The sequence below is a fragment of the Mustela lutreola genome, chromosome 3 (genome assembly GCF_030435805.1).
Source record: "Mustela lutreola isolate mMusLut2 chromosome 3, mMusLut2.pri, whole genome shotgun sequence".
NCBI classification, from domain to species: Eukaryota; Metazoa; Chordata; class Mammalia; order Carnivora; family Mustelidae; genus Mustela; species Mustela lutreola.
Window position 1 is genome coordinate 178,129,208 of NC_081292.1, and position 26,759 is coordinate 178,155,966.

General features: G+C 40.8%; 2 protein-coding genes across 2 annotated transcripts in view; one reads left to right on the forward strand and one right to left on the reverse strand.

The window, feature by feature from the left end:
* The window catches only part of SERPINE2 (serpin family E member 2), a 61,428-nt gene extending 54,672 nt beyond the window's left edge, over positions 1-6,756 (forward strand). Inside the window, exons 6-9 of the mRNA XM_059167897.1 lie at positions 335-435; positions 2,538-2,624; positions 4,956-5,039; positions 5,982-6,756. Coding sequence (XP_059023880.1) covers positions 335-435; positions 2,538-2,624; positions 4,956-5,039; positions 5,982-6,019 — 310 coding nt within the window. The 3' untranslated portion in view covers positions 6,020-6,756. The remainder of the gene's footprint in view (positions 1-334; positions 436-2,537; positions 2,625-4,955; positions 5,040-5,981) is intronic.
* Positions 6,757-16,119: 9,363 nt separating this feature from the next.
* Positions 16,120-25,719, reverse strand: MRPL44 (mitochondrial ribosomal protein L44). The gene is made up of 4 exons (XM_059167898.1): positions 25,464-25,719; positions 23,274-23,742; positions 19,165-19,343; positions 16,120-16,407 (listed from the first exon to the last, which is right to left on the reverse strand). The coding sequence occupies exons 1-4, from the start codon at positions 25,640-25,642 to the stop codon at positions 16,236-16,238; spliced, it is 999 nt and encodes a 332-aa protein (XP_059023881.1). The 5' UTR covers positions 25,643-25,719; the 3' UTR covers positions 16,120-16,235.
* Positions 25,720-26,759: the final 1,040 nt, after the last annotated feature.

Sequence of the window (26,759 nt, forward strand, 5' to 3'; positions counted from 1 at the left end):
ACTATTCTGGATATCCTCCCATGAGCGTGAGGGAAAGTGCTTCCGCAGTGCTTCTTCCCTAAGAACTGGAATGGGGGAGCCTGCAGCACGTGAGGGTGAGACCACCCTCGTTTGCTGCTACAGGGTCCTGCTCCTTTCGCCTGCTAGGTGTTTGAGAGAGGAGTCGTTCTCTGCTTCAATCTTGGAACTATAGTTTCAGATACAGTTTAGATTGGTGTCCAGAGCATACTTAACAAAGAATCCGTTTACTAAGCCTTCTGCACCGGCACTGATAATATCGTTTTACATCGTTTATGGTATGATGATTTTCCCTCATTTTCTCCTTTCCTGCCAGGTTCACAGCTGTAGCACAGACAGACCTGAAGGAGCCGCTGAAAGCTCTTGGCATCACTGAGATGTTCGAGCCATTGAAAGCAAATTTTGCAAAAATAACAAGTATGTTCAATTTAAAACTTCTTCTTAAACTTGGAGACTGTGTTACACACTGGGTCTCTGATTTGTTCGGAAAGAAAAGATCAGGGGCGCTTGAGGGGCTCAGTCCACCAAGTGCCTGGCTCTTGATTTTGACTCAGGTCATGATCTCAGGGTCGTGGGATCAAGCCCCGTGTTGGGCTCTGCACTTAGCTGGGAGTCTACTTAGGATTCTCTCTCTCCCCCTCTGCCCCTCCCCCTGCTCTTTCTTTCTCTCTCTCAAATAAATAAATCCATCTTTAAAATTTAAAAAAGAACAAAAGAAAAGATCAAAATTAGGAGTGTATTGCCCTGAAATTCCCCACAATTTACTCTGATTTATCACCAAATGATGCTGTTCATCCTCAGTCATCTAAATCAACAGAAATCATTCATCCCCATGTTTCATGTGTACATTTCATGGGAGGCCCAGGTGACTCTGCAGTTCCAGAAGACCTTCGTGTATCATCTTTAATACTTACAAATGTAGCTCTTAATTAGATATCAGTTTTTCTTTTTCAAACACAAACGATCTCCCTGTGTTTGGAAAATGAAGATTTTTAAACTCTCAGATCCTTGCTTCCATCTAGCAACAAGAGGCATGCACTATATCCAGATGTGTATTTTGGCATTTAATGCTCGTTAATCCGAAACAGTATAAATTCAGAGGGGTCTGTCTGGAACCTTTCTTTGCCAAAGCATCTAGGACACAGCTGATATTCTGTCACTACATTTGCCAATATATGTACCTTTTCCTAGAGCTATATTCCTGTTGAATATAACTCCGCTCTTGGTCCTTTTAATGTGGAGCACAGCAACCTCCTTCCAAAGAGAAGTCATGGCCTAAACATTATTTATGCTCCTTTTGTGATTTTCCCCTTGAGAAGTTCATTACTGAGCTCGATGGCCTGCAGGTGAGCACCTGGGTGCCCATTCTGGGGCTACACATGACATCCCTGGTGAACTTGCAGCTGTAGGGATATTCTGACGCCCTTTGATCCTTGGATAACCCAATGCATCCCAGGTACGGCAGCCTGAGTATCACCTGACAGCTTGTCTGAGGGGCACAGTCTTGGGTCTCACCCAGACATACTGGTGAATCATTTTAATAGGATTCTTCAGTCCAGTGACATTAGAGAGCATTGTTTGAGCCTGCACGTTCCCCTCCAGGGTTCTCTTCTATGGCCCTCCATCTACACTGGCAGGGTAGTTCACAGGTGCTCAGAGGGAAAACCAGGTGCCTGAAATTCTCCTAGATGTTATGGTTAACCTGCTGGTGACTTTTGTCCTGAAGACATCCCTCTCATTCTCCATTGGTCATATTAGAGCCCAGCATCTGTGCAGACAGTTGAAAACCGGGTGACCTGGAAAGTACTTTTTCAGTTTGCTTCCAGACCTGTGTCCCATCAAGGCTACCGTTAACTTCTGTTTGCATTCTCCTACAATGCTGTGGCCAGTGGGTATTGCTGGAATGATAAGGTTTTGCTGAGAAGGAAAATGGGTTCACTAGAAGGTTCCAGAGACACAATTGCCATTCTGAGTCTGGTTCTGAACTCTTCTTACACTCAGCACTCTTCTCACTAATACGGCAGTGAGATACTGGCTTTTGCTGTGAAAAACCACTCACCAACTATATGATCTGAGAGCAGATTTCTTAACCCTCTGGGCCTCGGTTTCCCCTTCCATAAATGCCATCTGAAATTCTTTCTGGATCTGACATTTTGTCCCTTACAAACCATATTGTTGCCTTGCTTCTTCTGGAAAACTGGACTTCTTTACTAAAGCTCCGCTCTTTTTATTTTTTTATGCAATGCTGAGTGATGAGAGTTGAACTGATAGAGGTACTAACACATTCAGGGTCGGTGAATCCCTCCTCAGAAGTGATATCACAGTTCACTTAACAGAGACTGAAATTCACGGCAGGTGACCGTCACCCAACAGCCTTCAATCACCGGACTGTAAGAGGTCACTTCTCCTGACACCTTTTAAGAACTAGAATTTGCCAAGGATTTGAAGTTACTTTCTGAGCCAAATGGATGGCCTGTGTATCAGATAAATGCTGTGTTTGTTTTATTTTCTGGAAACAGGGTCAGAAAACCTGCATGTTTCTCACATCTTGCAGAAAGCAAAAATTGAAGTCAGCGAAGATGGGACCAAAGCTTCAGCAGCAACAAGTAAGAACTGGGTCAGGAGCCAGAACGGTCCTTGACGTAGCGGGGGCGGGAGTGTGCTATCCCTTGCGCAGACACTTAGCCAACTGGTAGCAAACCCAGTACCCCCAGCCCGGAACTGGGGATTGCCCCACCCCGGGTGACAAGGGTGAATTTAGAGAGAATGAGGACATGTCTTCTAAAGGCTCAGAGTCTGTTCCATTAAGCAAAGCCCCTCAGTATGAGACATTCCTCCAGGACGAGAGTTGGCAAGCTTTCTCTGTAAAGAGGTTAATAGTGTGTATTTTCTGCTTTGTGGCTGGTACTATCTCCACCCGAGCTTCTCAACTCTGCCACTGTAACAGGAAAGCTGCCGCTGTAGCGGGAAAGCCACAGAGCTGATCGGAGCCAGTGGACGTGGCTGTGCTCCAATAAAGCTTTATTTATAAAAGCAGGATCTGACTCTCTCAGACTCTGCCTGAAGGCAGGGGTTTGCTGACCCCTGCCCTCGGAAGGTTAAAGCATATTCTCGCTTCTTATTGGCAGAAAAGCCCAATCTTCAGATTGCAACCTAAAATAATAGCAACTACTGATAGGGACTAGGCAGGTCTATCTGGGACAAAGCGAAGAAGGAGCGAGCAGCTGTGGAATTACGGCAGGATTGCTGGGCCACCCCCTTTGATAAGTAGAACATCTACATCTGCTTTCTCCTTGTGGTTTACATAACGAAGGAGAAAATAGAACAATCTTAGGTTGGTTTTCGTAGCCCCTAATTATCCAACTGAGATTGGGTGGATCTGGCCAAGCTCTGAACTCATAAAGGGAATATCCCAGCTCTGCTTGTAACTGGGTCACATATTTCTGGTCATAAAAAGTACCATTTATGCTCCAAATAGACACTTTATGGCCTTTCTAGAATAAACATTTAATTTGTAATCCTTTAAAATAACATTAAAAACAAAGACCTAGAATATGAGCGCTTCAAATTTCTCAGATGCCTTTTGTCTCTTCTAGGAGGTACTTGTAAGTGAGAGCTGGATTTTGCCATTATTGGCCAATTTTGCCAATTCGTGTAATTATCGGGACTGGCTCCGTAATTTGCAGGGCGCTATAGAGATGGAGCCCTCACTGAATACTTATTAAGAATTTGAAGACAGCAGTAGCCGAGCACTGAACCAAGTGTGGGCCTCTCGTGAGTGTGACCAGCAGGCCATGTGCCCAGGAAGCCAGCACTGCTGGCTTAGTTCCTAGGGCTGCTTGTAGCACGGGACCACAGATGGGGCAGGGGGGCTTATGCTGCAGAAGTTTATATCAGTTCTGGAGACTGGAAGGCCAAGATCAAGGGCTTGTTTCTCCTGAGGCCTTGCTCTGTGGCTTGCCAAGGGTTGCTTTCTCCCTATGTCCTCACGTGGCCTTCGCCCCGAGCACCAATATCCCGTGTGTCTTCTTCTCTCCTTAAAAGGACACCAGTCCTATTGGATCAGGGCCCCGCCTTTGTGCCCTCATTCAAACTTAAATACCTTGGGGTTTAGGGCCTCAACATAGGGATTTTACAGTTTAGCCCAGACCTGCTAACTCCTGATTGCTTTTCAGTAACCCCAGATTTAGCTGTAGATGGTTCCTTCGCAACATCAAGCCCGAGTCATTGGTACTTCCTGGGGTTTGAGGAAAAGAACTGGGCCATTGCTGAAAGAGTGGTAGTTTTATCCCAACACCTACCTTCTTCCCACAAGGCCCTGTCACAGGCTTATGAAATTGAAGCCGCCATGGGGAAGCATGGCAGAGCAACCATGTCTAGGGCGGTGGGCTATGGAAGTTTGCTTTCTGAGTCCAGCGGCTACAGCAGCGTGGGGTAGGGGTCCCAGAGGAAAGGTCTCCGTTACCGTGCAGAGGGGACCCACTTGAGGAAAAGGCACAGACAAAATGGTTGAAAACACAGCTGGGCCTTGATGTATAAGAAAGCTTTGGCTGAGCGAAAAGGACCAGGGAGGCTTCATTGGCAAGGCAGACGGTATAAATAAAAAACAGCTAATAATAACAGTGAGTATGCACTAGGTGTTAAGTGACAAACACTGTTCTCCAAGCTCATAATGTTTAGGTCATTTAATCCTCCTAACAACCCTATGGTGTGAGTACATTGATTAAAGAAGGTGGTATTTGTATGGACTGAATGAGACATGGAGTGGAAAGGGCCTGGCCCATGGTAGGGGTTCAATAAATGAGGACCATTGGGCCAATCTAACCTGGCCAGCCTAGGGGACAGGCATTGTGCCATTGTGTCCTCGAACTCCAGCATCGAGGATCTTTGCTGGCCTCACGCGGGGTGTACAACACATTTTCTTTTTCTCCCCGTAGCTGCGATTCTAATTGCAAGGTCGTCGCCTCCCTGGTTTATCGTAGACAGACCTTTTCTGTTTTTCATCCGACATAATCCTACAGGTAAGCGACTCCTCTCTAACGTCCTCCTCCTTCGCGAGCTGTTAGAATTCAGAAAGGGATGCGGAATCATAGGGAAACCCAGCCTTGCTTCTCTTAATCCGTCTCCCTTGTGTCAACAGTTGCAAACACTTTGAGTAATAGACCACCCACCTTGAAGAGATTAAAAAAACCAGGGCTGTGTTTACAGAGTGTGATAGAATCTCTTAAACAGCAGCCCTTTTGGGGACTTTTGACAGCTATTGATTTTTTTGTCCACATTTTTGTAAGTACAGTAGTTAAATTTTATAAGAAACTACGTGTCCTCAACCTCTGGAAGCCCCCTCTATTGCTATAGCCTGAGAGCTGTTAATTTGATAACAGACTGGCTCCCCAAGTCGTGGGCTCAATGTTAGCTCTGTTTTTTTAGCTTCATCTTTAAAATGTGGACAACAATAGTTCTTACCTTTCAGTACACTTATGAAGAATAAGTGACATTGTCTTTGTGGAGAGGTTGGCTTCACACTGGTGCAGGGTAGAAACTCATACATTTTAGCATTTACTCTTTTTTTTTAATCAGTAACACAGGCTAGTTCCTTATCCTTTTGTCTTGTATCTTTAATGTCATAATTCATGTGCTCCTGCACAAAAGTCCAATATGGGAGCCTCAAGCCACACATGGTTGTTTAACCTTAACTTTCAATAATGAAAATGAAATATAATTTAAGATTCAGTTTCCTAGACTAGCCATGGTTCAAGGGCTCCATGGCCACATGTGACTAGTGGCTACTATATCGAACAATGGAAATAAAGACGTTTCCATCATTGCAGAAAATTCTATTGGATAGCACTGCTTGAGAACAATTAATCGCAGCCTATAGAGACTATCCCTTAAACACACTTTATATCTTATTTTAAGAAATGTTTTTTTATAGAGTTGTGCCTTGTTTCCTTCTAATTCTGTAGGTGCTGTCTTATTCATGGGGCAGATACACAAACCCTGAAGAGTGTGCAGGAGAAACCAGGCAAAGCTAAGGCTCCTTTGCAATGAAAATAAGACTCCTTTCCTACATCTTTCATAGTTCTGTTAAATATTTTTGTACATTACTTTCTTTTTCAAAACTAGTTCTTAGGAACAGAGACTCAATGATGCAAGCATTTCTGTTCTGGGATATATATCAAAGGGAAAAGGGGCAGGATGGCTGGAGCACTGTACTGACAGGTGAATAGAAAGGCTTCAAAATGTCTAAAAAAAATCCTTTAAACTACTGAGCTAACCCTCTTGAGTATTTACTGTCCAGTTCAGGAGTTTTGTTTTGTTTACACATGTGGCATTTCGGAAGAAATTGAATCAGTGTGATGGGGGAAAAAATTAAAAAAATAAAAAATAAAAAACACAAAAACACATTTTATGGTAGCTTTTACTTTTTTATGAAAAAAATATTATTGGCCTTTTTAAATTCTTTTGTTTTGGTCTCATCCAAAGTCTTGATAGTAAGCATTATTTCGGGGGTAGAAATAGTAAAATCTCTAGCCTCTTTGGGTGTTTTTGTTGTTGTCGTTGTTGTTTTTCTATAATGCATGTATTCACTAAAATAAAGTCTAAAAAAAGAATGTCTTGCTAGACAAGGTTTGCTGTTCTGCAGTGTGCCTGTCACTACTGCTCTGTACTCTTTGGATTTGCATTTTTGTATTTTGTACAAAGTAAAAAATAAAGTGTTATGAGTAGTAAAAAAAAAAATGCCGTTTCTCTGTGATTGAAAATACAACAAAAGAAACAGAGCCTTTTAAAAATACTTTAACTTCAAGGGGAAGAAAATGAAACAAGATGGGATCAAGAGGGAGACAAACCATTAGAGACTCTTCATCTCAGGAAACAAAAGGTTCCTGGGTGGTTGAGGGGTAAGGATAGGGTGGCAGGGTGGTGGACACTGGGGAGGGTGTGTGCTATGGTGAGTGCTGGGAATTGTGTAAGACTGATGATTCACAGACCTGTACCCTTGGGGCAAATAATACATTATATGTTAATTTTAAAAAAATCCTTTAACTTCTTCTACTAAATCTTTGTACTCAGGCAAGTAGCAGAAAACCTACAGCCTCCCACCTTTTTTTTTCCTCTAACCCTGGCAATCAGACACTGTTCCTTGCTTCACCACCCCTTCTAAGTCACTGCTGAGCACTAGAGGGTGCAATCCCAGCCCTCATCTCAGCAGTGGCTCGCTAAGGGCAGGATTCACAAGTATTCCCAGCAAAGAGTAGGCTTTTCTATGGCAAGCGCACAGGGAAGGTGCTGGGTCCTGAGACACTTTGAACTCGGAGTGAACCGTGCAAGTTACAATTTCAGTGATGGGCCGGAGTGTTTGTTTCCTGATAGGGCAAGATTTTTTGTTTTATTTTGTTTTGTTTTTGCATACCTCCTCACAATTCCTCATAATTTTTTATTTGCCTGGTTTGTTGTCATTTTTGTTACTTTTCTAATCTCCTAAAGGCTTGAATCACCTAATACCAGAATTGGTTTAAAATATGTATCAAAATTTTAAAACTTTTTTTTTTTAATCCATGAGCTCTACTCATCCTTCTTTATACATTAAAACTTTACATCCAACACTCCAACAATTTGCCATTGGTGATTCTTATTTGTCAAGTGGGCTGAGCTCTGCTGTTTGCAACTATTTAAGTGGGGATACTTTGGTTAGCCAAGAGAGAAAGAAAAAGGGTGAGAATTGCTTTCCTTAATTAAGAGTAAATGCCAGAGGCGCCTGGGTGGCTCAGTGAGTTAAAGCCCCTGCCTTCGGCTCAGGTCATGATCCCAGGACCCTGGGATCGAGCCCCGTATCAGGCTTTCTGCTCCATGAAGAGCCTGCTTCCTCCTCTCTCTCTGCCTGCCCCTCTGCCTACTTGGGCTCTCTCTCTGTCTAATTAATTAATTATTTTAAAAGGGTAAATGCCAGAAATTTATTTTGAAGGGTTAACACAAACTACTTTTACTCTAGAAACATGCTAGTATAGTTATTAATGCTTTTACAGCCAGTTTTACTCATTTTCTTGTCCCATTCTGTTACATTATTTTGAATAGTTTAAGATAGAAATAGTGTTAGCAGTAATCCAAGAATTATACACTCCATTTATTCATTTGGGTACCTACTGGGTACCAAGCATTAGGGGGTACAGAGATAAATATGTCCTTTCCATAGATAAGTTAATCATGGAAGGGAGAGAGTGAATTCTAGCTGACCAAATCCGTAACCTGTATTAAGTGTACTTACAAGATACACAAGTAGAACCAAGTGGGCATAAGTCCATAAGAGAGAAGCCTAGAAGTGGCTGCAGGACCAAGACTAGATCCCTAAGCTCTTGGCTTCCACAGTGCTCACCACGGAAAATACCAGAGAGTTTGCTTTGCTTCCCCTGACCCCACCCAGGGTGGAGCCCAGTGCAGTGCTCAAACTCGTGACCCTGAGATCAAGACTTGAGCTATGAGATCAAGAGTCAGATACCCAACTGGCTGAGCCACCTAGGTATCCCCAAGGGTTTGCTTTTCTAATATCATCTAGTTGAGTGTGGCCCTGTTATGTGTTACAGATATGTCTACTCCTCCAAAATAGAAACGGGTCGCATTTTACTGAGCACATTAAAATTTGAAGTATCTGGTGCCATTTCTGAATGCCTCTTTAGTATTTTAGATAGTAAAGTTTCAAATTTATGATATATAGACCTTGGAAGAATCTCATGGAAGAATTGTAGAATCAAGATTCCTAGACTATGTTTCTTCTGTTTCACTTGATCTTCCCAGCTCCTCTTTACCCTCTCTTACCCATCAGCACTCATATTCTGACTTGACTCTAGTAGCCTCTAGAACCTGTTGATAATCTCTGGACTAGAGGAAAGTTCTCAACTTCTTACTTTTACAGAATTCAACTTTTATCTTTTGATACACTTCAGTCAATGAGTCTATAGGTCTTATCTTCAAAAAGATAAAATTTAGAGAAACTCCTTTACTTGAGGGAAACTGAAATAAATTTAAGATACGGAGACAAAAAATTGCAGACCTGGGGCACCTGGGTGACTCAGTGGGTTGGGCCTCTCTCTTCAGCTCAGGTCATGATCTCAGCCCACCAAATCTTCCCCCTGCTTCCCTGCTTCCCCCTCTCTCTCTGCCTGCCTCCTTGTGATCTCTCTCTCTCTCTCTGTGTCAAATAAATAAAAATCTTTTAAAAAAATAAAAATAATAAAAAATAAATTTTAAAAATTGCAGATCTGTCATAAAGTTCACATTTTCTGTGATACTGTGATTTTTTCTTTTTTTTTAGATTTTATTTATTTGAAGGGTGCCTGGGTGGCTCAGTGGGTTAAGCATCTATTAACCCGGGGTCCTGGGATCGAGCCCCATGCCGGGCTCTTTGCTTGGTGGGAGCCTACTTCTCCCTCCCCCTGTTGCTTCCCCTACTTGTACTCTCTCTCTGTGTCAAATAAATAAAATCTTGGAAAAAAAAAAAAAAGGATTTTATTTGAGAGAGAGCATAAGGTGGGGTGAACAGAGGGAGAAGGACAAGCTAACTCCCCACTGAGCACAGAGCCACACACTGGACTTAATCCCAGGACCCTGAGACCATTACCTGATGAAGTCAGATACCTAACTGACTGGGCCACCCAGGTGCCCTGACACTGTGATTTATAATAAGAGATATATATATTTGGTTTTCATCCACATTTCTGGCACAGGGCTCCCCAAACCCTTGGAATTTACAAAGTGATAGCTATAAAGAGCTTTTGTTATGTTAATGAGGTAACATTTGGCCAAATAATGCAAGCATCCAGAGAGGTGGAGTCATGGGAGGGAGCCCTTGAGGTTACAAGACATCTACCTAATTCTAAGCCCTAACCTACACAAATGTGCATTATTTCTGCAGAAGGCAGACCTGCAGTAATCTGGACTGCCAGCCAGGGCTGGATCTGGTGGGCTGGCCTGGGTATCCTCCAAAGAGAGACCTGAGAGCTTTGATGGCTACAGATTGGAGGCTGGTTGCTGGTTGCTAGGAGACCCCACCATGTGAAACTTTCAGCTCCACCCCCACTGACCCGTAGGGAGGGGAGACTGGCTTTAAGTTGAATCATGGCCTGTGGCCAAATGACTTAACTGACTATCTTTGTAATGAAGCCTTCATAAAAATCCAAAGGACAGGTTCTGAGCTTCTGGGTCAATGAGCGCCCGGGGCTTTGTGTGAGTGGTGCACTAGGAGGGCAGGGAAGCTCCTCGCCCTTCCCCAGACCTTGCCCTATGCATCTCTTCCATCTGGCTGTTCCTGAGTTACATCCTTTTACAAACCAGCAATACAGTAAGCAAGACGTTTCTCTGAGTTCTGTGAGTCACTCTAGCAAGTTAACAGAAGCTGAGGAGGGGTCCTGGGGACCTCTCATTTATAGCCTAACGGTCAGAAGGAGAGGTGACAACCTGGGTGCCAACTGGCATCTGAAGTAGGTCGGGGAGGGGAAGCCTTTTGGGCCCGAGCCCTTAACCAGTGAGATGTGATACTCCCTCTCAGTAGATGGTGTTAGAATTGAATTCAATTGTAGGATATCCAGCTGGTGTCAGCATTGGTGATGCAGGTGGGGGGCACCCCACACATTGGAATTGGGTGTCAGAATCTTTATTTGCTATGCATGTAGACATTTGAGCAAACAATTTATCACATAGATTACATGTCACATTGAGTTTGGGTAGGAGACAAGCTGCAATTTTCCCGAAGTAACAAAATGGTAGACTTACAGAACCGAGGCCAACAACCAGTAAAATCACTCTTTTGACACTTAATGAAATGAGGATTCTTCCATTCTGCCAGAATAAGAGTAGGCACTGACCCAAATAAGTCGAAAGCTCTAGGTCTTACTGGCCTTTGAGTCTTTGTCCTAAAAAGGAGATGACAAATAACTTGAAAATAATGCCAATCCTAAGACACAGGGAGTGACTTTTGTCCCAGGAACTCTGCTTTTCTGAAAGTGAAAAACTGAATGACCCATGAGCTCCACATTCAGGGGTCTAAGAAATTGAAGTGGAGCAGGGATTTGCCCTGAGCCAGCAGAGCAGCAAACACCACTTCCGAGGGCTGGTCTTTGGTGGCTGTCTGGGGAAAGGCACCGACCGAGTCAACTAACTGGCAGAAGATGTCTCAGGCCTTGGCCTCTCATGACCACTGAAAGACCCCGTGTCCCACCAAGAACCCACTTCAGGCCACCCAAGAGTGGAAGACACTACTGGCTCTATAGCCCGTTTATTCTGAGTTTCCCCAACTGCCCCTTTGACCCTCTCCCAAATCTTGGAGAAAAAAAGGAGACAGATGTGATTTAAAGGAAAAATTTGCTATGAGAAATCACTGTTTATGGGGTGCCTGGGTGGCTCAGTCGTTAAGCGGCTGCCTTTGGCTCAGGTCATGATCCCAGGTCCTGGTATCAAGCCCAGCATCGGGCTCCCTGCTCAGGGGGGAGCCTGCTTCTCCCTCTCCTACTCCCCTTGTTTGTATTCCCTCTCTCAGGGGGTCTGTCAAATAAATACGATTTTTTTTTTAAATTTCTTTTATATGATAGCAGATACATTATTAGTGTTTGAGATTAAATTACTGAATAGGAGGTACCGAAATGGAAGTGAATTTTTAAATTTCTCAGCACTATACCTCCCCTTCAGCTGAAGTTTCTAATCCCAGCCACCAAAGGTGAAAAGAAGGGTAGCCAGCCTTTGTGCTTGTCCTTCATAGACCAGGGAACAATGCCAGCACGCACAGCTCGGTCCCGGAGGCAGGCTGTCAGGAGACCCAGAGACATCATCAGGTTGGTTAATCTGAGGATGATCAGCTGATTTTATTTTACTGTATTTGTCTTATTAACTATATTGCCTACTGATAAGTATCTCTGTCCCTGATTTGTTGTCTTGCTGATCAATAATGTACATAGAGGAATTGTCTTCAGAAAGTCAGGCAATTGCTCGGATTAGAAATATTCTTCTCTAGCACTCAATGACCTCATTACTCATCTCTTCTGCAAAACTCATTAGTATAAACTCATTAGTTCATTTGATGATTCTGATACATAACAGATGTGGTAAAAAGATACTCCGCAAACAATCAAATAATGGAGTTCTTCCTCAGTTGAAGGGAGAATACATCAATGTTTTTAATTCTCTTAATTGCTTTTCTCCCAGAAAGTTTTCTTGAAACTATTAGTCTTGCTGTGAGTGAGCACTAACAGACAACGAGAGACCTGATCAAGAACAAACGAATGCTATGGAAGGCACAGCCTCTACCAATGTCAAACTGCTCTTTTTTCAGGGGCATGTGTGCTTGTGGTTACAATATTTGATTGCATGAATTTTCTCCTGCTAGTTTGCCAGATGAAATCTAATCTAACAGTCATTCTTGGTATTCTACAGAGAGAACCATGGCTTCCAAGTGCTCTGATAGCCAACCAAATTTACAAGCCTCAGCTTGGCTCCTCAGGGACAATGGTAGAGGGGCTTTACAAACTAGATTTGTAGATGACACTAGAGTCAACTGAAGGGAGGAGAGAACCAAGTGGGCTTAGGGATACAGATGTTGCTTACAGGCTGCCAGCTGGGCCTCCTCAGTGGGCACCCCTCAGCCAGGGAGATCTGGTTCCCCACATGGGAAGAAATGTCCACTGCTGGCTGCTGGCTAAAAGCTTCAAGATGCCCTTGAGTCTGCAGTGCATCTTCTCCATCACAAAAAGAAAAAAAAAAAAAAAGAAGAAGAAGAAAGAAAGAAAGAAAAAGAAAAAAAGAAGAAAAGAATAGCAAGAAGGGGCCAATAACGTCTTTAAAAGTTTAATCTATGGCAACCCTACAACTTTCCCTCTTTTCAGAAAATATGAAAGAGCTCAAACATCCATACCTTGGCATCATCAGTAAATTGTTCACATATCAGACTCAACCTCTTACGGGATAAGGTGAGCTAGTTTCTGCACCCACGTTCATAGGCTGTCAGAGCTCTAACAGGCCTCAGGAAATCATTTTTCACTGTAATCCTTTGCCCTAAATGTCTGTCCTTCCTGTATAGGGAGAAAAGTGCTCCCCACAATGGGCACATTGCATACTAAACTATTGAGTAGGAGTACCACACCATCTAGTGGCCAAATATTAAAACAGGTTCACACACACGAAAACAGTCCCTATTTGTTCCATTCTTACTTGGAAGGTACTTTCTAGTAATAATTCACTTTCTCATGACCACATAAAACACTTTGAGAATATTGTTTCCTGCTTTATATATGCACATCATAAAAAAGCAGTATGGACTAAAAAGAATAAGGTTTATGTAATGGAGTCTATAGACATCTATCGTGCATTTTTGGCTCAGTGTTCTACTTTGGGCTTAGGGAAAGTGAGTGGGAAATGGTGGGAAAGGATGTCAATTTCAGAGTAAAGATTAAAGAGTTAAACGTCTTTCGGTGATGTGAGGCCACGCTCAAGTATTAGTGCTACTGTATTTCTTCAACTTCCTTATGGTCATAACGACTGTCTTCTCAACATGAACCAGACGTTAGTCAAGAGGCAGTGCTCCACCGGGTCACTCAATGCTCTTGGTCACAACACCCCTTTGACAAAATTCTTACACCTATATTCCTCTTGTCCGCACATCAAACTCACACAGTATTTATTGGTTCTTATAATGCAAATTAAGGTTTTCTAGAGGTTGACTCCAAGTTTCAAGCAATTTCATATGGAACTGAGAAAATATGTGTTTCATTTTCTGCATTCCAGCCAATCATAGCTTAGTGGGTACTTTTTTAAAAGTACAACTTAAATTCAGAGAAGACTTTACTTAGAAATGTGTTGAAACCATTCTCCATAAAGCATTTGGATCTCTCTACTTGCAAAAAGTAGCTTTTATGAACTAGAGCTAGATCTGTCCTTCATGTAAATCTAGAATCATTCAAGGTTCAGGAGCTTAAAAAACAAAGTATGAGGACAGTTCCCCTCCAACCCTGTAGGATAAGGTCCTGCAAAATGCCTTGAACAGGGGAAACCTGGGATCACGTTACCAGCACTACTTGTCAGGAAGTTTGCAAATGAATTCTCTCAAGAGCTTTGGAAAAAATGTTCATCTAAAATAAAATTAGAGTAATACTCTAATGCGAAATCTGACATTTTGCATATACTGGATGTGTAAGTGGTTGGAGGACATTTACTGTCTTTTGCTTCTCAGAAACTTTGTATCATCCCTTCTTTGGCATCCATGAAATCAAATCATGTTTCCTTGTGGATGACACACACAAGTGTGGTGTTTTTTACTGCTGGGTTTGGCCCTCTATCCCTGAGTTCAAGTGTTAGGAGTTAAAGTTAACTCTCGAAAGTTAACTCTCAAAAATTGGAGTGCGTGAGTGGCTCAGAGGGGTGGGCCTCTGCCTTCCGCTCAAGTCATGATCCCTGGGTCCTGGGATCAAGCCCCTCATCAAGCTCTCTGCTCAGCGGGGTGCCCCCCCCCCCTGCCACCTGCCTACTTGTGATCTCTGTCAAATAAATAAATAAAATCTTAAAAAAAAAAAAGGGTGAAATCATTTAACCTACCAATTTGGCCAGTTAGGTCGTTCTCAAACTTCCCCCTCTAAAAACAGCCTCTGCTTCACTTGGGATATTGAAAGCCCCCTTACATATGATAAAACTCCCACTTCCCTGACCAGTTTCAGGAAAGGGGTTCCAAAGGTCCTCTTCATTTCCCCTTATAAAGATTTTACAGCAAGCCTTTCACCTCCTTGCATTGAGAAAGCAAGATGGGTCACCAGCAGCAATTTGGGAGCTGTGAAAACTCAGCCAGGGGTCTTGTTTTTGCCACCCCTGCTCAAAGGAGCATGGTCTGATCTGGAAATACAGCCTCAGTGAGTACCACCAGCATCTCCATCAGTAAAAGGAAGCAGGCTTCAGGAAGTTGGATTAAATGAACTTCCCTGAATGGGTCATCCGGGATATTTACCTTAATGCTAGCTCTTCAAACATAAAAATATTTCAATTTAAAAAAAAAAAAAGATTTTACAGCACAAGGGCCCTCAGTTCTAACATTTCTATTCCCAACTCCCAAGTCCCATTTTTCTTATTAGCCCCTGGGAGTGACTACTGACAAACTGAAACTAAAAATGATCACTATTGCCAAAAAGCTAAAAAGAAACAAAGAAACAAACAAACAAACAAAAAATTGCAGCTGGAGAAATACTGCATCCAACAGGAAGGACTGAAGAACTAGAAGGGCATACTGTTAAGATTTGTTCTCTAGAAACTGAATGTGTTAAAATAAAATTTAGAACAGTGCTTGAGGGGTGCCTGGGTGGCTCAGTGGGTTACACCTCTGCCTTCTGCTCAGGTCATGATCTCAGGAGCGTGGGACTGAGCCCCGCATCAGGCTCTCTGCTCAGTGGAGAGCCTACTTCCCTGTTTCTCTCTCTGCCTGCCTCTCTGCCTACTTGTGATTTCAATCTCTCAGTCAAATAAATAAATAAAACTTAAAAAAAAAACAAAAACAGTGTTTGGTACACAGTGGCTATGATTATAATTATGGAATACTAAATTGATACTTTGTTTTTCCAATAACATTGATAAATACATACTTTTTCAGTTAGCTGCTTTTGACTTCCTTTTCTTTTAAAAGTATAAACTTTATCTTTTATTTGTTTTATAGAAATTGAATAACTATGAATTGGTATACAGAATTTTAAAACTAGACAGACTCTAGGGATCATGTAAATAACTGTCTAATTGTGATAAGCTGCACTTTAACATTTATAAGGGTTGAGGGTTATTACTATTTTAGCTAAAATCCCACTATGGAAACAGTTCACCAACGTGGGTATATCAAATTAAACTATAATAAAATCTTTAGAGAAAGAGTGCCTTTTTTGTTGGTATTAAAGTTCATGTAAAACATATATTCAAATTATGGTGATACCGCAAAGATAGCCAAAAATAAAATAGATCTAACTACACATGTTAAATGAAATAACAAAATCAAGGACTTTAGAAAAAACTTACTGAAAAAACATCTAAGACTTCTGAACCTGCCCCCAAAAATCAATGACCTGATAAATATTATTTATTTTTAGGAACTCATTATGAGAAATAAGACCCATTTATTTACAATTTGGAAAAATATCCAGCTTTGAACATTTTCAACATTTATCTCATTCTCTGGCTCACAAAATTCAGGCTGCAACAATTTTGACAGGTTAGCTGGCAGTGACAGTCTTTTCTACTCTTAAATTCTCTTTGGGCTTGGAATAGTCCCAGGGCCGTCTGTTCTCAGTGAACCCATAGAGTTTCCTAAGTGCCACTCGAGCCGCTTCTTCTTCTGCAACCAGCACTGTTTCCCCAGGTCCTTCTGCAATCAACTTTTTATCACTAGGAAAAAAAACAAGAGTAGTCTGAAATTACCCATGATCATAAGACAGTCCACAAATCAGTTATGGCTTCTAAATCTTACTTTGGCAATAATATCTACCAGAAATAACACAAGAGCTTTGGATATTAACTAGTTTTGTTGTAAATTTATCATATGCAGTATTTAGAAAAGAAATATTTACATTTCCATAGAAATACAAACAACTCACAAGATGGATCCAGTATTTTTCAAATAAAAAAACCAAGGCACATTGTAAATATGAGTTTGTTCTGCTGCTGCTGCTGTTGTTGTTGTTGAAGGAATTTAAAGAATATATACAAATGTTGCTATAAGAAACTATTAAAAATGTTCATGGAAAATATAACTACATTATTTTTAATTCATCCTGAATCTGTGATATGAGAAAAGTTTTATGGAAAATAATTGTTGCCTTTCTGGTTTCTCATCTAAACTTTAAAACAAGTAAGAAATCAGTTCTGTCCTTTAAATTAAGAGCTTTAGATCTTAAAAACTTGCTAAGGTTTAAAACATTATTTTATATATTATAATCCACTCTAATTTATTCCCAAAAGATACTGAGGTCACACAGTGAACACTTAAGGGTATCAGTATTCTAGTTAAGCCAAATTAAACAAAAATGGGTATTCCCGCTATACTGATATTTCTATTACAAAAAACTGGCAAATTCTTCTCCAAAAATGTAGAACTGTTCCCACAAGGAGGAAAGGATGTGCACTGAACAAGTGTGGCATGGATGTGCTACTTCTCAATAACATTTAACTACTTCCTAGAAATTCCCTGACCCCAAACTTTACTAACTAAAGAAGCATCTCTGGGGGCGCCTGGGTGGCTCAGTGGTTTAAAGCCTCTGCCTTCAGCTCAGGTCATGATATCAGGGTCCTGGGATGGAGCCCCGCATCGGGCTCTCTGCTCGGCAGCGAGCCTGCTTCCTCCTCTCTCTGCCTGCCTGTCTGCCTACTTGTGGTCTCTGTCAAATAAATAAATAAAACCTTTAAAAAAAAAGAAGCATCTCTGAAAATCTCATGAGCAGCAATTCCACTTAATAGCTCAGATTCAATAGAAGTTGACTTGAAAGCTAAGGAAGAATAGAACCAAATTAAAGAAAAATGAGCAAAACTATGTAGGAAAAAGAAAAACAATACAGAAGGAATTTGCTAAGAAATATTTGCTATGGTAGTAATTTGAAATGAAACAAAGATTAATCATATAAGTTAAACTTTACAGTAATAATTCTCCATATACATATTTGTAATAGTATGGAATGAGAAAATCATCTGAGTGAATTTCAAGCTTTTACAAAATGTTTATTATGTTTCTGGTCCAATGATGGTCTTAGTGTATCACTGATGATTTTTTTAAAAATACCATTATGTAAAATCTAGGGAAAAACTAAATAATTTTACTACCCAGTGACAACCACTGGTAGTAGTAGGGCAAACTGCTTTGTTTAAAAATAAGAGGCCATTCTTCAAAATTTCTGTATGTCACTAAAAGTCTCTTAAAAAAAAATCACCTGTCCTAGTTGTAGTATATTCTGTCATGTGCATTTATTATTCTTCTCTTACTGGATTCCAAAGTTATTTCTAATTTTCTAATTGAAAAAAATAATATTAGTTCAACAACTGTTTACTGACTACCATGTTCTAGGAACTGTTCTAGGCATGGGGTACGAAGAGTAAACAACAAATGCATATCTTGCAAATATGCAAATTTTTGATGCAATCTGGAGAGACACACCCAAAGTGAGAATACCAAGTCAAAGGATATGAAGAATTTAAAACCTCTTGGCGTCTGGTCAAAATTACTGACAGAAATACTGTACCACTCTTTTCTTCTACTAGGAATATATGAACTGCTGATAAAAGATATGCTTAAGACTTACCAAGTTAATAAGCAAGAGTACCTCATTATTTTGCTTTGTATTTCAATTAAAACTAAAGTTGAAACTTTTTACAACATTGTCCATTTTCTCCTTTGTGATGTCTCCCAATGCCTTTAACCTATAAAATCCTACATCATATAAAGATCAGAAAAATACTGACCTAAATTTTAATCTAGGTTTCTTAAATATTCAATCAGTGTGAGGCAAGCCAACTGTTTACTAACAAAACTAAAACATTCTCAATGTGGGCTGATTTATATATTTTGATGGATAACTAGTCCCTTCTTTTTCTAGTCCTAGGCTCAGCTGAAGCTATTACAAGTGTGGATTAAGGGTAAATCTCTAACACTTATGAATCAGAATTTTTATTTTTCTACAGAAATATTTAATTAACATGAAATTCTTATTCACTGAAATGAATTGAATTCTATAATGTACAGTTGGTTAACAAAAGCTACTATTAGCAAACCACAGATTATTTACCTTCCCCTAAGACTGACCAGCAGGAAAGTAATCAATAGATAATTGTGGGAATGAGAGTGGGGCGCCTCGGTGGCTCTGCCTTCGGCTCAGGTCAAGATCTCAGGGTCCTGATCTCAAGGTCCTGGGATCAAGCCCCGCATTGGGCTCTCTGCTCAGCAGGGAGCCTGCTTCCCCCTTTGTCTCTGCCTGCCTCTCTGCCTACTTGTGACCTCTCTGTCAAATAAAGAAACAAAATCTTAAAAAAAAAAAATCATGGGAATGAGATTTTTTAAATCTGTTAATGCAATTAGAGCTTGTATTAAGAACTGTGAAAAGTCAGTTGTAAGGCTGCCAATCAATGTTATAAAGTTAAGAATAAAATTTTACTAACCAGTATAAGCCAACAAAAAACACTGGCAAAGCTGTGGTACTTCCAGACTGCCTGGTAAGTCTAGATTCAGGAGGTGAAATATTCCTTTTCTTCAGTTCTTCTACCAGTAGCCCCATGGGATTTATTATCTTCCAAATCTCAAAAAGTTCTTTTCCAGTCATCTGAGGAATTAGGAAGTCCTGCATATAAAAATACAATTTATACATTTAAAGTAGTATAAAGAAAATAAGGACTGTAATCAAAGCACACTTTTAACAGAATTTAAAACTTAATGGGAATTGAAAACGACAAAATGTATTACTCCTTTTCATATCCATATAATTCTTCATGTAAGTTTTCTTACAAAAGTCATAGTTGCTGCAGACAACATGATATTCTGACAACAGTACTCAAAGATTCCACAAAAAAGTTGCTAGAACTGAAATACAAGTTGTCAAGTCTCAAGATGAAAAATCAACGTCCTGAAATCTGTTGCACTTTTATACACCAATAATGAAGCAGCAGTAAGAGAAATCAAAGAATAGGTCTCATTTACAATTTCACCAAAACCCGTAAGATACCTAGGAATAAACTTTTTTTTAAAAAGATTTTATTTATTTGTCGGAGAGAGAGAAAGAAGAGAGCAAGTACATGTACAAGCAGTGGGAGCAGCACCAATGTAGGACTGGATCCTAGGACACTGGGATCATGACCTGAGCCAAAGGCAGATGCATAACCAACTGAACTACCCAGACATCCCCTATCTAGGAATAAAGTTAACCAAAGAGGTAAAAGATCTGTACTTTGAAAACTATAGAACACTTATGAAAGAAACTGAAGATGACAGAAAGAAACAAAAAAAACATTCTATTTTATGGACTGGAAGATCAAATACTGTTAAGATGTCTATACTACCCAAAGCCATCTACACATTCAATGTAATCCCTATCAAAATACCACCAGCATTTTTCAGTTAAAACAAACAATCTTAAAATTTATATGGAGCCACAAAAGACCCTAGATAGCCAAAGCAGTTTTGAAAAAGAAAATCAAAGCTGAAGGCATCACAGCTCTGGACTTGAAGTTTTATTACAAGGCTGTAGTGATCAAGGCAGTATGGTACTGGGGCACCTAGGTGGTGCAGTCAGTTAAGCACCCAACTCTTGATTTCAGCTCAGGTTAAGATCTCAGGGTTGTAAGATCAAGCTCAGCTCAGCTCAGCTCAGATTATCTCTCTTTCCCTCTGCCCCTCCTCACCCCCAAAATAAAATTAAATAAAAATTTAAAAAATAATAATGAAATAAATACATAAATAAATTTTTAAAAGGAGTAGGATACTGGCTCAGAAACATATATAGATCCATGGAACAGAATGGAAACTCAGAAACGGACCCAAAAGATATGGTCAGTCAACTAATCTTCAACAAAGCAGGAAAAAATATCCACTGGAAAAAAGACAATAAATTTGGGAAAATTGGACAGCAACATGCAAAAGAATGAAGCTGAGCCACTTTCTTATACCATATACAAAAGTAAATTCAAAATGGATAAAAGCCTAATTGTGAAACAGGAAACCATCAAAATCCTAGAAGAGAACACAGGTAGCAACCTCTCTGACATAGGTTATAGCAAATTCTTACTAGACACATCTCCAGAGGCAAGGGAAACAAAAGCAAAAATGAACTACTAGGACTTCATCAAGACAAAAAGCTTCTGCACAACAAAGGAAACAGTCAACAAAACTAAAAGGCAACCTTCAGAATGGGAAAGACATTTGCAAATGATGTATCTGATAAAGGGTTGGTATCCAGAATCTATAAAGAACTTATCAAACTCGGCACATAAAAAACAAATAATCCATTTAAGAAATGGGCAGAACACATTAACAGGCATTTTTCCAAAGACATACAGACACATGAACATATGCTAACATCAAGAAAGACACATCAAAACTGTAAGATACCACCTCACACCAGTCAGAATGGTTAAAATTAACAACACAGTAAACTACAGAAGTTGGCGAGGATTTGGAGAAAGGGGGAACACTCTTACATTGCTGGTGGGAATGCAAACTGGTGCAGCCACTCTGGAGAACAGTACGGAGGCTACTCAAAACAGAATTACCCTGTGATTTAGCAATTATACTACTACGTGTTTACCCAAACCATACAAAAATACTGATTCAAAAGGACACATGCATCCCAAAGTTTATAGCAGCATTATCAACAGTAGCCAAATTATAGAAAGAGTTCAAATGTCCATCAACTGATGAACGGATAAAGTGGTGTACACACACACACCATTACTTAGCCATAAAAAGAATGAAATCTTGCCATTTGCAATGGCATGGGTAGAGCTAGAGAGTATTATGTTAAATGAAATAAGTCAGCTAGAAAAAGACAAATACAAAATGATTTTACTCATATGTGGAATTTAAGAAAGGAAACAGATGGACCCGGAGGGGGAAAAGACAGGCAAACCATAAAACAGACTCTTAACTACAGAGAACCAACAGGGCTGCTGGAAAGGAGGTAGGCAAGGGAGTAGGTTAAATGGATGATGGGTATTAACAAATACACTTGTGATGAGTGTGTTATATGTAAGTGATAAATCACTGAATTCTACTCTTTTTTTTTTTTAAGATTTTATTTATTTGACAGACAAATAGGCAGAGAGAGAGAGGAGGAAGCACGCTCCCTGCCGAGCAGAGAGCCCGATGTGGGGCTCGATTCCGGGATCCTAGGATCATGACTTGAGCCGAAGGCAGAGGCATAACCCACTGAGCCACCCAGGCGCCCCTACTAAATTCTACTCTTGAAACTAATATTACACTACACATTAACTAAATGGAATTTAAATAAAAACTTGAAAAAAAAAAAAACACCACTGAAGTTCATAAAGGTAAAATCTTATCTCACACCTTAGAAATACATTTTTATCAGGAAGAAAAATATTTTTAAAAGAAACGAATTAATGAATAAATAGTGGTAACTTCTCACAGAAACTCCTATAATAGTACTTCACTGTCTAAATTCATGATTTTAAAAAAAATCATCTAAGTAATTTCACAATAACTTTCTTTTAAAACTATTAAAGATGATAATATTTTCAATTTATAAGACTAAAAATAATAGAAACATTATGACCATTCAAGGTAGAATTCATCTGCCAATAAAAAAAATTACCAGTGTTGACAGAAAATATGGGAACATGAATTGTCACAATATACTGCAATTAGTTCATGTTAACAAAACCAGCATGTAATAAAGGATGGGTGAATGTGGAGACATGAGGGGAGAAATTTTAAAAAGAAAAATACCTTAGTTCACAAAATAGTTAATTTCGTTACAACACCTGCCCAAGGACTAGAACTCTATTTCAGCTTCGTCAATAAATAATATTTATCACTGAAACTAACAGAACACTGAATGTTAATTATACTGGAATTTTAAAAAAAATTTAAATTTATAGGTCCTCAATAGGGGACTTTGAATTTTCTAATGTATAGATCTAGAGTTGTCTTATGAGACACATATAGTTAGTTACACTATGTATGGATCACTGGATTACTTCCAATATAGAATAACCAACTGCAGGGTAAAGGAAAAACAATGTGAATACCTAAGATATTAGTAGGAATATAAAAAGAAATCCAGATTTTTTTTGGGTGATCACCTATGCCTCCTATTTTTCCCCACAGGAAAATGGTCTTCTTAGTTTATTATTAGAGCTTTCAGTGGGAGCACAAGTTGAATTATTCTAATCCCATCTCCCTAGAACAGTTTCTAAAATGCACATATGGGGGGTGCCTGCGTGGTGCAGCCGGTTAAGCCTCTGACTCCTGGTTTCAGCTCAAGGTAACCTCAGAATCATGAGATGGAGCTCCGCACCAGGCTCCATGCTCAGCAGAGTCTACTTAGGACTCTCTCCCTCTGTCCACCCCCTATCATGCACACATGTGCACACTACTCTCTTTTCTCAAATAAACATTTAAAAAAAAAAAAAAAGCTTTAGGTCTTTCTCAGAATTTGGTAGGGAGAAAAATCCACAGATCACATTCAAGAAATGAATTACAACCTTACTGTTCACCCCAAGCAGGTCCTAGCATGTGCACTTTAAGCATTACCTACCCTGATGAAAAGAGCAGTTCTCTCAGGGCCACTGCTCTGTAGCAGGGCGCCAATCACTGCAAAGAAAGTCTTCTGTAAAACAGGTGGGGGAACTGGAAATTCTGCACTCAGCGTTAACTGCTCCACAGCCAAGTTTCTGGCCACGTGACATACCACTTCCTCACCGGTGAGAAAGTCAACAAGACTTTTAATGCCTTCAGTGGGCAAGTCTGGATATGCATCCTCAAGAAACTGTGTGAGGCAAGTTTTTGAAAAAGACGTCCCCTGTTCAGCGAGTTCTTCATTGTCTTTAAGATTCAGAAGAACAGCTTCTTTCTCTATTCCAAGGTTTTGGCGTTTGGCCTCCTCACTTTTAATATAGCAGGTATTAACAAATGCAGTTTTGAGAAGATCTAAGGAAAAGGTTTCTTGTAACCGATGTCCAAATGCTTGTATTTCAGCATGGTAATCCCAGTTGGGCTTCTCTGAACTAAAAATGTAAAACAGGAGACAGTAAGAGATGGTAAAGAGAGCAATAAGATGCTACAATAACGTGAAAACTTTAACTGAGATACAACTTTACGTAAAGGAAATAAAGAAAAGACTGAGTTTCCTTTTAACACCACACTTCAATTTTCTGAAAGTTAAAATTGAAGTCAGATGATTACTCCTGGTTCCTTGCTATATATATTGGTGGATTCATTTTGCCTTTGAGCCAACTGCCAAATTAAAGTTCTTCAACATCAGAAATTAAGCCATTACCCTATCTTTTTGAGTCTTTATTTCTGCTATAACCATGGAATTGTGCTTTATATGTAGGTACAAAATAGGAGTTATAACTTCACAGGCTCAAACTCTAAACAGTAAGTATGCTATACTTCCCATATTTTTTTTTTTAAAGATTTTATTATTTATTTGACAGACAGAGATTACAAGTAGGCAGAGAGGCAGGCAGAGATAGGAGGAAGCAGGCTCCCTGCTGAGCAGAGAGCCCTATGTGGGGCTTGATCCCAGAACCCTGGGATCATGACCTGAGCCGAAGGCAGAGGCTTTAACCCACTGAGCCACCCAGGCGCCCCTATACTTCCCATATTTTATTAAGTTTTAAAAACCCCCACTTAAGTTAGCATCTAAATAATCTAATATCATTACAAGTAGATTAAAAGTTCATAAACATTCCCAAGAATGCTAAAAGGTCTTTCTAAAAAGAGACCGTGAAATCCAAATAAAACTCTTTTAAGTAAAAATGGATAAGAAAATGTAAAGATCTTGGTTATGTCATAAAATGTACATTAACTTACACAATCCTTAGTTTCTCCCAACTGTAAAAGCCAAAAGTGACTAAGCTCTCAGGAATCAAAGAAGCGGGAGTTAAGAGATACTATTTTCTGCCTATTAGGAAAATAACAATATTGTTTTGAAAGAGTATAGGAATATGCACACATCTATATTCCTACTGACAGATGTGTAAGTTGGTTCAACTTGGGGGGGGGGAGCAATATTAAAGTAGTTATCAAAATTTCACACTACATTTTCAAAACTAATCACTGTTCCATCGGTTGTAATAGCAATAACATGGAACTCAGACACCTACAGAAGGAGTCCTATTTTACATCGCGGCGACTACACGTCAAAGTCACATTGTTAGCGAACAAGACTCAAGACCGCAGGCACAGCAGACGTCACTGGGAGCTACGCGGCTGTCTCTTCACGCCACGCGACTGGACTTGGCCCGCTAATGCCAGACACTACTGGAACAAGACTGAGAAGAAACGAGATTAACCGGGGCAAGAAAGCTAAAGCTCAACCGTTTTCCTTTTGTTCTGGCAAACAGACGTGGAGCTGCACATACTTCCTTTGGCTCTTGCAATGCTGTGCGACGGTTTCTCCCCTCTCTCACCCGGGAACTCTCAGCCATGACGAGAGAATCTACACCCCCAAGCCTACACAGAGGTGGGTTAGCCTCGGCAGGCGTCGTTTCTCACAACTCAGTGGACAGGCTCTACGTAAGAGTTCCAAAGCGTCGGGCACAGCCCCGCGCTCCACCCCGCGGCAGAATTCCCTGGGCCTCAGCCCACGCGTCCACGTTCCACCGGTGTCCCTACGGCAAACGTCCTAGGCTCAAGCCAGGCGCGCTTGAACGAGAAAAACCGTCCCGGCAGCCGTCTGGTCCACGACGCCCATCCCGACCCCTTCCGAGGAGCCTCCTACCGGCGCACGGGCGGCGGCGGGCACCGGAGCAGGCGCCATCGCTCTAACTCCTTCTGGAAGCGGAAGGCGGCACGGAATCCCTTCTTCATGCCCCGAACTGGCGGGACGAGTGTGGGAGTGGCCGGTGACAGGAGGCAGCGAGGCCCCCGCAAAAGCAGTCTCCCCAAGCCCGATGCCATTTCTCGGGAAAAAGCAATGGAGGGCGGAAGGAAGGAAGTCGGACCAGTGTCTAGGTAACACAGTCCCCCCAGAATTGGGCGAGGTGAGCGAGATCCGGGCGGGGCTAGTACCCGGAGGCGGGGCGGCTGCCGTAGAGTTTTACTGCGCATGTGCGAGCTCTGGTTCCTGCCACCCAGAGATTACTTTCAGGTGATCCGGGAGTGAGGGGCGTTTGGGTCCGGAAATGTGTGGGAGTTGTTTCACCCTCAGTTGCTTTCTTGTTCTTTCCTTTCTCATTAGCGCAAAAACCTGTTTCACTCTCAGTCTAAAGAAAACACGTGAAAGTCTTAATAAAAGTAATAAAAATGAAAACACTTCTTGTCAATGTATGTGTATTTAGTCTTAAGAGTTACAGACCCTCAACCCAGCCACTATTTAGGAGCGAATATTTACCCAACATGTCTCCAGAAAACTTCTTTTCAGGAACCCTAGACGAAGTGATAGTGACTTAACCAAAATTTCGATTTCTAATAGTACAAACTTTTTAAAGCATCCCCCCGCCCCCCGCCAAAAAAAATCTGAAAATATATATAAAAATGAGAACAGTAGGATTATAAGGGTTTCTTTCCCCCTTTATATTCCACTTTTTAGGGGAAACTTTCCTACCCAACTGTTCATATAAATGTTTTGCTCTAATATTAATTCACAAAGGAGGGCTTCTCAGAATTTTCCAATTTTGAGTTGCAAGCTGAATATCTAGCCCCCCAAAGATACCTGTTTCTGTGGTCTCTCTACTTGTTCATGGCATCAGTGTCCCCCCACAGTTACCCAGCTTGGACTACTATGTCTTCAATTATTCCTTTTTCCACAAACACCCACTTTTGTCTAGGTGTCACATCTAGCAGCGGTCGGCTACCTGAGGTGATCCTCACCTCCTTGCCAGACCTCCAAACACATCTTGCACCTTCCTCTCTTCCCCAGACTCTGTTCATCTTCATTCATCTCCCTGGAACGCAGACCCATGGATGTTACTACTTAGCTCGAGAATCTCTAATATTAGGCTCTGGCAAAGGTTCTCCCCTTGACCAAACTTTAGTCAGACTCCCCTATGCCCTCTTTGTAACGAGGCTTCAACCT

Coding starts and splice junctions, on each gene's coding strand:
- MRPL44 (XM_059167898.1), bottom strand. CDS start 25,642: ATGGCATCGGGCTTGGGGAGACTGCTTTTGCGGGGGCCTCGCTGCCTC. Junction 23,743..25,463: donor CCGCCGCCGCCCGTGCGCCG/GTAGGAGGCTCC, acceptor TTACATTTTTAG/TTCAGAGAAGCCCAACTGGG. Junction 19,344..23,273: donor GAACTGCTCTTTTCATCAGG/GTAGGTAATGCT, acceptor TTTTATATGCAG/GACTTCCTAATTCCTCAGAT.